Source organism: Silurus meridionalis, chromosome 3, assembly GCF_014805685.1.
Source record: "Silurus meridionalis isolate SWU-2019-XX chromosome 3, ASM1480568v1, whole genome shotgun sequence".
NCBI classification, from domain to species: Eukaryota; Metazoa; Chordata; class Actinopteri; order Siluriformes; family Siluridae; genus Silurus; species Silurus meridionalis.
The window spans coordinates 13,624,068-13,636,981 of record NC_060886.1 but is presented as its reverse complement, the minus strand read 5'-3'; the positions used below and the strand labels follow the sequence as shown (position 1 = coordinate 13,636,981).

General features: G+C 37.3%; 1 protein-coding gene across 3 annotated transcripts in view; it reads right to left on the bottom strand.

Annotated features, from left to right (window-relative positions):
* The window catches only part of col4a2 (collagen, type IV, alpha 2), a 56,636-nt gene that overhangs the window by 6,175 nt on the left and 37,547 nt on the right, over positions 1-12,914 (bottom strand). Inside the window, exons 6-37 of one of the 3 annotated variants that reach the window (XM_046844786.1) lie at positions 12,853-12,897; positions 12,543-12,659; positions 12,329-12,397; positions 12,164-12,199; positions 12,004-12,057; positions 11,811-11,846; positions 11,668-11,709; positions 11,500-11,559; positions 11,314-11,358; positions 9,352-9,402; positions 9,223-9,258; positions 9,073-9,117; positions 7,277-7,328; positions 7,035-7,145; positions 6,789-6,932; positions 6,502-6,573; positions 5,930-6,081; positions 5,770-5,842; positions 5,565-5,671; positions 5,236-5,419; positions 4,847-4,891; positions 4,121-4,195; positions 3,917-4,015; positions 3,592-3,813; positions 3,318-3,479; positions 3,027-3,197; positions 2,074-2,217; positions 1,828-1,956; positions 750-931; positions 573-636; positions 303-377; positions 71-178 (exon numbers count right to left, since the gene is read on the bottom strand). In XM_046844786.1, coding sequence (XP_046700742.1) covers positions 71-178; positions 303-377; positions 573-636; positions 750-931; positions 1,828-1,956; positions 2,074-2,217; positions 3,027-3,197; positions 3,318-3,479; positions 3,592-3,813; positions 3,917-4,015; positions 4,121-4,195; positions 4,847-4,891; positions 5,236-5,419; positions 5,565-5,671; positions 5,770-5,842; positions 5,930-6,081; positions 6,502-6,573; positions 6,789-6,932; positions 7,035-7,145; positions 7,277-7,328; positions 9,073-9,117; positions 9,223-9,258; positions 9,352-9,402; positions 11,314-11,358; positions 11,500-11,559; positions 11,668-11,709; positions 11,811-11,846; positions 12,004-12,057; positions 12,164-12,199; positions 12,329-12,397; positions 12,543-12,659; positions 12,853-12,897 — 3,007 coding nt within the window. The remainder of the gene's footprint in view (positions 1-70; positions 179-302; positions 378-572; positions 637-749; positions 932-1,827; positions 1,957-2,073; positions 2,218-3,026; positions 3,198-3,317; positions 3,480-3,591; positions 3,814-3,916; positions 4,016-4,120; positions 4,196-4,846; positions 4,892-5,235; positions 5,420-5,564; positions 5,672-5,769; positions 5,843-5,929; positions 6,082-6,501; positions 6,574-6,788; positions 6,933-7,034; positions 7,146-7,276; positions 7,329-9,072; positions 9,118-9,222; positions 9,259-9,351; positions 9,403-11,313; positions 11,359-11,499; positions 11,560-11,667; positions 11,710-11,810; positions 11,847-12,003; positions 12,058-12,163; positions 12,200-12,328; positions 12,398-12,542; positions 12,660-12,852; positions 12,898-12,914) is intronic. The other 2 variants (XM_046844787.1, XM_046844788.1) reach the window with 2 other exon arrangements.

The following is a 12,914-nucleotide window of genomic DNA, read 5'->3' as shown; positions in this document are numbered from 1 at the left end:
AAGAATCACCTGGTATTTGAAATAAAATGGTTTTAAAACACATTCATTCATTATGAGTGGATTTTCCTACCTGGTAAGCCTTGTCTTCCAGGCTCACCCTGAGTCCCTTTAATTCCGACAATGCCATCGAAACCAGGAGTTCCTGTAACTCCAGGGTCACCTATGGAACCTTTTTGACCTGGAAAGGTACAATACATTATGTGTATAAGAAAATCCTCAGCATCATTCCACAAACATGTTGCTGAAAATAATCATTTGGACTTTTTATCCCCAGGTAATGACTAAGTACTGTACTGCCTCACCTAAAGGTCCAAGAGGCCCAGTTTCCCCCCTGATTCCTGTGGCTCCCGGAAGATCGATAACATCACCCTGGTCACCTGAAGCAGAACAATCTCACTTAGCAATGATTTAAAGATGTGAGTTGATGGTCAGACATGTTGGTCAGAGATTTTATTGAAGGCTATGATTACAGGATTATCATTTGTAAATTGTTGCTGCACAAATCATCTTTAATTTAAAGTATTAGACAGTGAAGTACAAAAAGATATTGTGTAAGCAAAGCTCAATATTACCTTTGATGCCTTTGAATCCAACTTCACCTGTTGGTCCATAAGCACCAGGTGAACCTTTGTCCCCCTAGGATATTAAGTTATTATTGACCACAAAAACTTAAATTCACAAAACATCATACATTACTTAAAGACATTTTAAAAATGCTGATGTTGTGCTGTATTGGGGCAGAGTATTACCCTAGTTCCAGCTGATCCATGAAATCCATGAATTCCTGGAGGCCCTTGAATGCCTGGCATCCCTTTCTGACCAGGAAGCCCCTGAGCTCCAGTCTGTCCTTTCACACCTTTTGTACTGCTGGGTAGACCAGGTAATCCATGGGACCCATCTTTTCCTGGAAGCCCTTGCACACCTTTGAAACCTAAAGGGTAAAAGCAACAAAATCTGTTTGTTTACATGCATTCGAGTTATGTTTCCTTTAAAACATTAAATTTTGTAAATTTCTCATTTCATTATTTTATTATTATTATATTTTACAGTATATGGATAGCTACCAATTGCTAAGACAATTGATTGATATGTTCTCTACAGTCTGATCTACACTGTAAGTGTCTTTGTGAATGTGATACAGAATGTTGTATTCTGGATTTTGCTGACAAAGATTTATTTTACATTCACAAGATTACAATTTTAAAAGCCACTGAATTCATAATATTTTAAAAGACTATTAGATTCAGGATATTGAAATATATACTACATATAATACAGGATATTGAAATATACGTCAGGCTGGATGGGGCGTCTGCTAAATGGACAGAGTTTGTAGACACCTGATTATAAGATTTATATGTGTATTTTTGAGCCCACACTTGGTATTATAAAATTTGTTCCACTAGATTTTGAAATGTGCTTGTGAAGATTTGTGCTCATCCAGCCACAAGGGTACTACAAATATAGGATAAGGAGGCCTGAGGTGCAGTCAGTGTTCCAATTCATCCCAAAGGTGATCACTTGGGTTAAAGCCAGAGCTCAATAGCAGGCCACTCAAGGTCCATCACTCTAACCCATGTAAACCCTAACTTTATGAAGCTTGCTTTGTGCACATGGGCATTGTAATGCTGGAGCAGGTTTGGGTCTCCCTGTTCTAGTGAAGCGAAAATGTCATACTACTGCATCCAAAGACATACAATATAATAAAATGTTTTTTACATTTTTTATATTAAACATACAATGACTTTTGAATTTCTATTTTTTTTTTTATCTTTGTCACTTTTCCATGCTCAGTGTAATAAGACTAATTTTAATAAGAGTACTCACCTCGGGGACCAGTGAAACCTGGATCTCCTTCATGTCCATGGTCACCTTTTGCACCCTTCATAACCTCTTTCATGTGTCTAAGTTGTGTAACAGACATGTTACCTTGAGGGCCCATAACTCCTCTTTCACCTAACAAAGAATATTCAAAATGAAAAAGTGTGACCTTTGAGACATAATTATTATCATTGCAAACAATACAATATTTAGAACATGTACATGTCATTATTTTTTATAAAGAATTAGAACCTTTTTCTCCCTGTAGGCCCAAGCCTCCTTTCTCTCCTTTTAGTCCTGGAAATCCTACTGGCCCTATCTCTCCTGAAAGGCCTTTTAGACCAGGATTTCCTACCATTCCTGGGAAACCTGGCATGCCTTCTGAGCCCTTTATACCTGTAAAGAGAAATAAATATTAATAGCTATACAAAATATTTTGTTGAGGATCATGTGAACCCAATTTCAGACTTATATTCTTCCAAATAAAAAGTGTAGACAATATTCTTTAGATTTAAAAGATTCATGTGCAACAATAACATTTTGACTGGCATTTACAAATGAATTAAAGCGATTCAACTGGTTGATATTGATTAATAAGGATGAGTAAAAACATTTTAGAAAAACTTTTGCTGAGAATTTAGTTGGTTTATAATTGGTCATTCCAGTTTTCCTTTTTTCCTTTGCACTTTTCAAAACAAATTTATTCTCATATCTGTAACTCATGGTTTAGTTCATTTGACACTGTCCACAAGTGGATGCACTGCATGTGAAGCATGAAAGCGGACACTTACGTGAGCCTTGTAATTCTCATCGGAAAACAGTTGCAGAAATAAAAATTAGACCTAAATTGTGTCAAAAATATCTAACCAATGTACTGATAGAAACTATTAGAACTATTTAAAGGCTGACATTTTAGATAGTTCACAATTATAAATTTTACTGTATAGAAATATATTTGACAACTGGCTAAAATTTGTGCTCAACTAGGGCATAACATGAAGAAATAAAAATAAGTCTGGATGGTAATTTATGCTTGTGTAATCTTGTTTCAATATAAATAGTGGATCTGTTTTTAATATCATGTGAAATTTTTGTTCTCAAGAAATATACATTTTAGTAAAATGAAAAAATATCTATAATGTGTCATTTGCACCTTATTCTACACATTATATTTGTTTTTCATTTGAACATTTTAATATTCTGACCTTTAAGCCCAATAACACCAGTCCTCCCTACATGTCCAGGGTCTCCTGGATCTCCACGTGTTCCATAATCTCCTGGACCTGAATCACTTCCGGGTTCTCCCTTAACACCTTTTACTCCTATGGGACCTGGAGGACCAACATTTCCTCGATGGCCTGTTTCTCCACTAGGCCCTTTGAAGAACAGAAAAAATATATTATTACTATTATGAATTGACTATTTTGTCCAATAACAGAAAACACTAAAAGTTGTCTAATGAGAAAGAAAGAAATATTAATTATATTATTATATACCTGGTAGTCCAGTTTTGCCAGGAGGTCCAGAGGATCCTATCTGACCAGGCTTCCCAGGAAACCCAAATGTTCCTGCTGGTCCAAGTTTTCCTCTTTCTCCCTGTAAGCCTGGGGGACCTGATTCACCTTTCTTCCCAACCATTCCTGGCATTCCCTCCATACCTGTAGTGTACCAAAGTTAAAATAAATCCCTGTATTTATAGAATATGTTTATAAAATCCAAAGTTATAATGTAATAGTCCACAACCAACCTTATTATCAAGTTCTTCCTTACCTGGGTATCCAGCTGTGCCAGGATCTCCAGGGGGACCTTTTATCCCCTGCTGTCCTGGTGGTCCACGTTCACCTGGGGGCCCAGGAGATGCTCCTAGTGCTTCACCATTAGGACCCTTTTGTCCAGGTTCACCATTAAGTCCTGGCCTACCAGGTATACCAGAAGAACCTTTCAACCCTTTTGGTCCAGTACTTCCAGCTTCTCCCCGGGGTCCAATAAAACCTGTAAGGAAAACCATTAGAATATAAGATGACATACAAAGCACTGTATAAATGTTAATTTTCAAGCACAAACTAAATGTCTGAGTGTATGTAGGGACAAAAACCTGGTTTTCCAGAGGGGCCACCAAATCCCTGGTCTCCTTGAGCTCCTTGAGGTCCTATCTTGCCTCTATCTCCTGCAAATCCTTTTGGACCAGGTAATCCTAGAACACACAGATATAACCAGGTCTGTTTACATCGGGATTATAGGACTGTTAACATTACAGATACCAGTAAAATACATACATTATAATATTATAAAAAGTTACCTGGCATTCCCTCCAATCCAGGCTGCCCTGGAGGTCCTCTCTCCCCCTGAGGTCCAGAAACTGCTTCACAATCCCCTAGGGATATACCAAAGACATAAGCTATGTAATGACAAGAACATCATCATTCATACACTTAAAATAAACACCAGGATAAAGTTCATTGCTTGTTTTGCATAAATAACAACTAAATATGAACAATAATAAGAACAACTGACATGTTATAGCAAGGGTCCCCAAACGGAGTTTTACTGGATTCATATTCAATCAATAACTATTTAAGTTTATAGCATACAAGTTAAAATGGACAAATTTCTCTTCCTTGATTGGAAGAGAATTTATCTTGCTTGGACAAATCTCTCTTTCTCTCACACAGTGACACAATAGACATCAAGAAAAAAAACACATACAAGAACTGAAGCCCTAAATTAAAAATCGAAAAAATGTGAATGGGGTTTCAATTGGTTAATTTGGGGTCATTTGCTCAAAACGTTTGGGAACCCCTGTATTATACAACGCCTAAATCACATGCGACTCATTGTCAAATGTGAAACAAAGCATATAACATAGTGTCACAAGAATATTTGTGGATGAATAAAATTAAATAGGAGAAAAGTTAATAATGCCCAAAGCATTAACAGTGATTGTGAGCAAAAAAAAGTGACTGCGAAGCACTAAAAAAGAAAAGAGTTATTGAGAGGGAATTTGACTTGTCATCGATCTAGCTACCTGCTGTAATCCATTTGCCTCCTTCTCCTTGTAGACTACAGTCTCCTTCAAATGGCAAGCAAGAGATGATGACCGACAGAAGCAGATAATACCACAGTAGATACAGATAGATAGACAGAAGCTGATTGGAATTGAATCAGCAGCAGAGATCACATTATAAAATGATCATTTTTAGAATTTTCAAGGAAAATTCCTCATGGAATCATTTATTAAAGAAATCCTTCATGCACAATAAAAATGGCAAAGAATAAGGTTAAATGTTTAAGTTTATTGTTTCCATGATGTACAGATTCCATGACTTTAAGCATTCTGAACCCAAAGTTCGGAATGAAAATGAAAGTTGAGAATGATGGAAGAATAAACAGTAGGAGCGAAGGCTGAATGCATACCTGAAGGACCCTGTAGGCCAGGGATTCCATCATAACCATCTAATCCTGCATCACCAGTTATACCCTTAACACCTTTAACACCTCCGATTACTTGACCGTGTTCCCCTTCTTGTCCTGGGATGCCTCGTTGACCTGGTTTGCCTGGGTAACCCTTATCTCCAGGTTCACCAACTGGCCTTTCTCCCTGCAAACAAATTGTACATTACAAATTGTACATTGTAAATTACAGCTAGTGTTATGTAAACAGGATGCACCGTGGCAGTTTTTTTGTAATTTTGGAGACCACTTAAAATTAAAACAGTGCACGTTGTTGCTAATAAGAAACTCACAGGAAGGCCTTCAAACCCAGGGGTACCATCTATTCCACTAGTCCCAGGTCTGCCCTGAGTTCCTTGTTCACCTTGTCCCCCTCGGTCTCCTGGATCTCCAGGTGCTCCTGTTAAATTTTATAATTAAAAGTACACATACGTTAATACTACTTTGTTTTTCTTTGATTTAACTAAACTTCATAACCATTATAATAACAAGGTGTACCTTTTTCTTTAACCTCTATTTTATCTCCCTTAATTCCTTTAGGTCCAGGAAAACCTAGTGGCCCAGGAAAGCCCTGAAAAGAAGTTATGATTGCAGATGGTTCACAATATGCATACAGGATTTAAATCTATATGGAACATGTTGTCAACTGGTAACTCACAGGCAGACCACTAAATCCTTTGAGACCCATGTCTCCTGGATCACCCTGAGGACCCAACTCGCCCTCTATTCCAAGGTCACCCTGATCACCAGCAGGGCCAGGGGGTCCACGAGGGGAGGTTTGCAAAATGCATTCGCAATGACCATGGTCACCTAAAAAAATTCATTTGTACATTTATTGTGAGTAATGCAACTATGTAATTCGATTTAAACAGATGCAGGAGCAGTAAAAGGTGTTTTTATTTAAAAGGGTGTGATAAATATTCATTCAAAATAAAAAATATAATTCAAACCGGTGCAGGCAATGAGATGAACAACCAATGAAGAAGCCATATGAGGAGACAACACTTGAAACCAAAATACATGGCGACGAAAACATAAACAGGGAAGTGTGCTGTAGTGTTGAGAGTTGATATGTGTGCTGTGAGTGTCTGTCAATCTGCAGCGCTTGACATGAGTGGTATGTTCTTGACACTTATGATTATTGCACTGCATATTCAACATAGTAATATGCTGTTTTGTGAACAGTATAACAAGAACTTCTAGGCTATTGTTACTGGTACGTAGTTTTACCTTTGTGTCCTTTCACTCCAGCATTTCCTGGACGTCCAGGTGGCCCTTCGGACCCTTTAAAAAACACTCTCCCTGTAGCCAAACATATTCATAATGACATAACAATCTTTCAATACTGAATGCTGGGTTCAAATTTGTATTTAATATATATATCTATTTATGAATTCCTTTCTGAAAGAGTTTATCTTTTAGCATACATTACAAATTTGGGACAAATTAAAAATCAAGATAATCATTTAAACAAAAGTTGCAAAATCACATATACAGACACAGAGTTAATTATTTACATGATCCTTTTGGTCCGGCTGGCCCAGGTGGTCCTGGTAAGCCATCAAAGCCCAGAGGCCCAGGCTCTGAGGCTGGGATACCAGGTTCCCCAGCATCACCTTTATTTCCCTTTTCCCCTCGTTCCCCAAATGGGCCAGGTTCTACTGTGATAAAATGGGCACAGTTTTTTAAAGATTCATACTGTCGCAATAAATGCTCATATTAAAATTTTTTGTTATATTTGAGATGTTAAAAATATAAAATACCTAACAGCTGTTCTGTAGCATCTTTCCCAGGGGGACCTTGAACTCCTTTATATCCTTTGAGGCCAACAGACCCTGGTGATCCACGTTCTCCTGGCGGACCTGGTGGGCCAACTTTAGGAACAAAAGTGCCAAAAGAAAATGTGTGCACAATACTGTATCTGACTGCAAATAACCCATAATGATCATTTATGTCTTAATTTCAGGTAAATTAACATTTGGGATAAAAAGATGTATTCTGTTACCTTCACTATATCCATTTGAATAGATCAGCTCTCCTGCCTCTCCTAGTTCCCCCTATTGAATCAGTCACATGTTGGCAACATTCAGAACACACACACACACACACACACACACACACACACACACACACACAAATGCATATATACATCTATCTATCTATCTATCTATCTATCTATCTATCTATCTATCTATCTATCTATACATAGACACACACACACACACACACACACACACACACACACACACACACACACACACACACACACACTATATTTTCAAAAGTATTGGGTCACCTGAGCTTTTCTGATATATGTGTTTCTTTTTCAAACTGTTACCACTAAGCTGGAGGCACTTAATTGTACAGGACATCTTTAGATCCGCTATAATAAAATTGAGCATTTAGCATTTTTATTTCTTGAGAACTTGAAAAGCCAAACCTGTTCCTCCTTGAAGATCTGGTTTACATGCTTTGGAGAGGAAGATCTTGAGTGGCCTGCTATAGAGCTCATCCCTACTGAATACCTTTGGGATGAACTGGAACACTTACTGCACCCCAGGTCTCCTCACCTACATCAGTACCTGCCTTTAGTAATACCCTTGTAGCTGATGAACACAAATATATATATATAAGCATACTCCGAAATCTAGTGGAACATCTTTCCAGAAGAGTGGAGGGAATTATAAGAACAAAATGGGACTAAATGTGGGATGCAATTCTCAAAAATCAAGTCACAAGACCCAATACTTTTGGCAATATAGTGTGTATATGTGGGGTGTAACAGTACAAATATTCATACCAAACCTTTTTGGTTCAGTGCACATGTGTACCGAATGCAATCCTTTTATATATGAGAAGCATAGTTAAAATATGGGTTCCCTCACAATGTGAGAGAACCACAAGCCACGCCCCCCTCAAACGCACAACACTCTCGCTCATCCTCTCCCTCCTATTAATCACCTGCACCTGTTTCCCCTTAATCCATCCCCTTTAAAAGATCTCTCTCCCCCTTCACTCGCTGTCTGATCTACCGTATACCTACCATAGATCATCCGGACTCCCTACGGATCCGGTGTGCCTCGGTACGCTTCTCGTGAAGTTCGCTACAGCTGAATTTATTCATTTCCTGCACTCCAGTTTCTGAGTATCCTCTGTTTGTCTCTTCAAGATAAATAAACTACACCTTGTTTTACTCCCGGTTTCCACCGTCTGGTGTCCCGTGACACACGAACATAAGTGGTGGAGCACACGTTTATTTATTTATTTATTTTTTTCTTTACTTGGAAACGTACACAACAATGCCAGGGGTATATAAAAGAAACTAGAGTTAGCGCAGTGTCACTGTACCTACTCATGCTGTACCAGAATACAAAAATCCAAAATACAATACCTGTGATAGATAGATAGATTGCTAGATTGATATATATATATATATATATATATATATATATATATATATATATATATATATATGGGGTGCTCCAATCAGAATTCTTGGGGCCGTTTACCAGTCCCCGATCTCTGGAAGCTGCATCGACCGATACAGATGCTAATTAAAGATCTATCTGAACCCTTCTACTTATTTATCTATTTATGATACATGATAAATAACATTAAATAGCATTTTCAACGAGATAGATAGATAGATAGATAGATAGATAGATAGATAGATAGATAGATAGATAGATAGATATAGATATATAGATAGATAGATAGATAGACAGACAGACAGACAGACATATGCTGGACAGTCATCACCAATTTTCTGTGCAATAACAGTTACTATATCGTAAAATATACCTTTTGTCCTTGCTGTCCATGATTACCATCATCCCCAGCTTCACCCTGGAAAAATAGAGAGGAATTAGTTATGGACATCTACAGAAGTTCATTAGAAGTTTATTAGATAATGTTCTGTCAAACCTATTCAATGAACTCACTGCACTATACCTTTTTTCCTGGCACCCCAGGAAAGCCTGGAGATCCCTATTAGCAAAAATAAAATATTTCTTGAATTGCAAGAAGTCAAACAGACACATTTATTGATAGTAATATTGAAAATATTAGTAAAAAAGATACCCGTTCACCAGGAGGCCCAACTATTCCTGTCTCTCCTTTGATATGAAACCCCTTCAAAGAACACATACGTTTTATGAACACAAGAAATTAATAGTTAATGTTTATAAACATACATATCATATTCAACACAATTACTATTTAACTAGTTTTTTACTATACCATCAAAAGATAATCAGAAAGCACTGTTTGTTGGTTGCAGTTTAACAATGTAAGAAATTAATTAGTCGTTCTTATATGTTGTAAAAAATGGACTGTACAGTATATTAATCTGTACGTATCTCCCCCCATAATGACAAAGTGAAAATAACACAATGACGTACATAAGTCAACAGACTTTACTCAGAACTCAGTTGAACTACTTTTGGCACCTTTTTGCAGACTCAAACCTTTTTGGGTATGGCACAACAAGCTTTGCACACCTGGATTGATGGATTTTCTGCCATGCTTCATTACAAATCCTGTCAACCTTTGTCAGGTTGGATGGAGACTATTGGTGGGCAGTCACTTTCAGGTCTCTTGAGATGTTCAGAAGGGTTTAGGGCTCTGGCTTGGCCACTCTAGGACATTCACAGAGTTGTCCCTAAGCCACTCCTGTTGTCTTGGCTGTGTGCTTAAGGTTGTTGTCATGTAGGAAGGTAAAACATCAGGTGAACCTGAGTGCTATGGAACAGGTTTTTATTAAAGATCTTTGTACTTTGCTCCAGTCAGCTTTCCCTCAACCCTGACCATTGTCAAGTCGCTGCTGCGAAAAACACTCCCACAGCAAGATGATGCCACCATCATGCTTCACTATTGGGATGGTGTTAGGAAGGTAGTGAGCGGTGCCTGGTTTCCTCCAGACATTGCGTTTAGAATTGAGGCCATCTTGTTCCACACAGACTGAAAGGGCCCTCATGTGCCTCTTGGCAAATCTTAACAAGCTTCTATAGGTTTTGCACTGAGGCTTCTGTCTAGCCACTCTGCCATAAAGCCCAGATCAGTAGAAGGCTGCAATGACGGTTGACCTTCTGGAACTTTGTCCCCTCTCCACAGAGGATCTCCAGAGCTTAGTCAAAGTGACCAGTGGGCAGTTTATTTGACCTCATGTTTTGGTTTTTGCTCTGATATGCATTGTCAACTTAGATGCCTTCTACAAAGAAATGTCTGCCTTTTCAAATCATGTCCAATCAATAAACTCTTCCATAGGTAGACTCCACTCAATTTATAGCAACAATCAAGAGATTCGGAAGGCGCCTGAGCTAATTTGCAAGTGTTGCTGCAAGGGCTCTGATTACTTATGTGCATGTGATCTTTTAGGTCTTTGAATTGTAAAAAATTTATAGACATTACTAACATTCTTTCTTTCACTTTGTCCTTATGGGTTACTGAGTATAGATTAATAAGGAAACAATTTAAACATTTGTAGCATCAGGTTGAATGCACTAAATATTCGTTCGGCTTCTCCCATTAGGGGTCGCCACAGCGGATCCTCCGCATGTTTGATTTGGCACGTTTTTACGCTAGATGCCCTTCCTAATGCAACCCTCCCTATTTATCCGGGCTTGGGACCGGGCTGGGGTTGGTTCCCTGAATATATATATATATATATATATATATATATATATATATATATATATATATATATATATATATATTTTACTATTGCACTCTATATTTTTAAGTTGTACTTGTTTTTTTTTTTTTTTTAGTAATGTGCAAATATCAATCTATTAGTGTAGAGGTACTATGTACAGGTACTAAGTATTAATCATTAGCTAATTAATAATAGCTAATTAATGCTGTTATTTAAAACACTAAAACAGCAGCTGATAACAGATGTTTCATTTTAACTATTACCGTACAGTAATTAACGCACACATAAGCTAAATCAAAAACTTTACATAACTGTGAAATCACAATATTCCAGTTATCAAAAAAGAAAAAAGGTGATTTCATTAATTGCAAAACACTCATTCAACTTACTATATCTCCTGGTTCACCCTTAAAACCTTTCTCGCCTTTGAAGCCCTGTAAATAATAATAATAAAAAAAAGAAATAATAATTGTAAAACTACAAATTCATGTTAATATGCACACAATAAACAACAAAATTTGTAGTAATACATAATTGCTCTTTCAAAACATGGTTAGCTCAGATACAAGACTAACTTGCAATGGTGGTTCCAACAATTCTTGAAGCCCTGGTGGCCCTGGAGCTCCAACCTCCCCCTGTGGTCAACAGAAGTATTGCATTTTCAAAAGTTAACACTATCACCATCTACATCTTCAACTAAATCAAAATGAATTCTATGTGACACAGTGATATCTTCATATTACCTGTTCTCCTTTTTCTCCTTTAAGAATTACAGTTGGAGTGCCCTGTATAGAGAGGAGCACGATTCTCTATTAATACCTTTTAAATTCAATAGTAAGATGTATAACAGGTTATGAGCCAGAATTACTGAAAAACTTTGGACTACCTTTGGTCCAGGAGGTCCTCTATAGCCCTTTTCACCCTTTAATGGAGAGGAGTATAAGAGAGTATTCAACATTATATATATATATATATATATATATATATATATATATATATATATATATATATATATATATATATATACACAACACATGTATCTAAAAGTATAAATTAAATAATTAATATTACACACTCACCCTAGCACCCATGATACCTGGTCGTCCTTGAAACCCTTTTGCACCAGCAGGGCCCTAATTTAAAAATAAATAAATAAATAAATAAAATAGTTCAAAATGAATGGTGCTTTTGAACTAAAACTTTATAAATCTAAAAAAGATTAGGTGTTGTTAAACTCACTATATGTCCTGGATATCCTGGAAGACCTGGCTCACCCTAATGTAAAATGAAAGATGATAGTATTGATAATATACTGATAACACAGAACTGAGTAAAGCTTACCTACTCAATTTATTTCAATATGTACTACTCTTTTTTTCTTAAAACCTTTACTTCCACACTTACCCGGAATCTCTCCATATAAACGCTAATCTCCAAGGAGTCGCCTTTCTCACCCTTCCTGCCTGGCTGACCCTGCAGAGGAATTAATAAAAGTGATAGGTACAGAGGCAGAGTATGTGATGCAAGGTTTTGAAATGTACAATAAAATCGAAATACAATTTTTTAAGTTGACACCCTTTGTTGTACTTTTTAGTTAAAATGAATGCATTCCACATACTTTTTCTCCAAAAGCACCATCAATCCCATAATTGCCAGGTAATCCAGGGTCTCCCCGAGTTCCATTACAGCCATCAGCACCAGGTTTTCCTCGAGGTCCTTGTTGCCCTGGGTGACCCTGAAAAGATGAGGGGCCAGAGGTAAAATGTAATACAAATAATCTGTAATATAACACATTTCAATGTGTGTGTGTGTGTGTGTGTGTGTGTGTGTGTGTGTGTGTGTGTGTGTGTGTGTGTGAGAAAGATAAACTTTTGGTCATAAGCCTATATGATATGTAATCAATACATCCACTAAAAAAAGCCACTTACTGGAATACCATTTGCTCCCGGAAACCCTGGACTTCCTATCATTCCCTAAAGGAGCACATGAC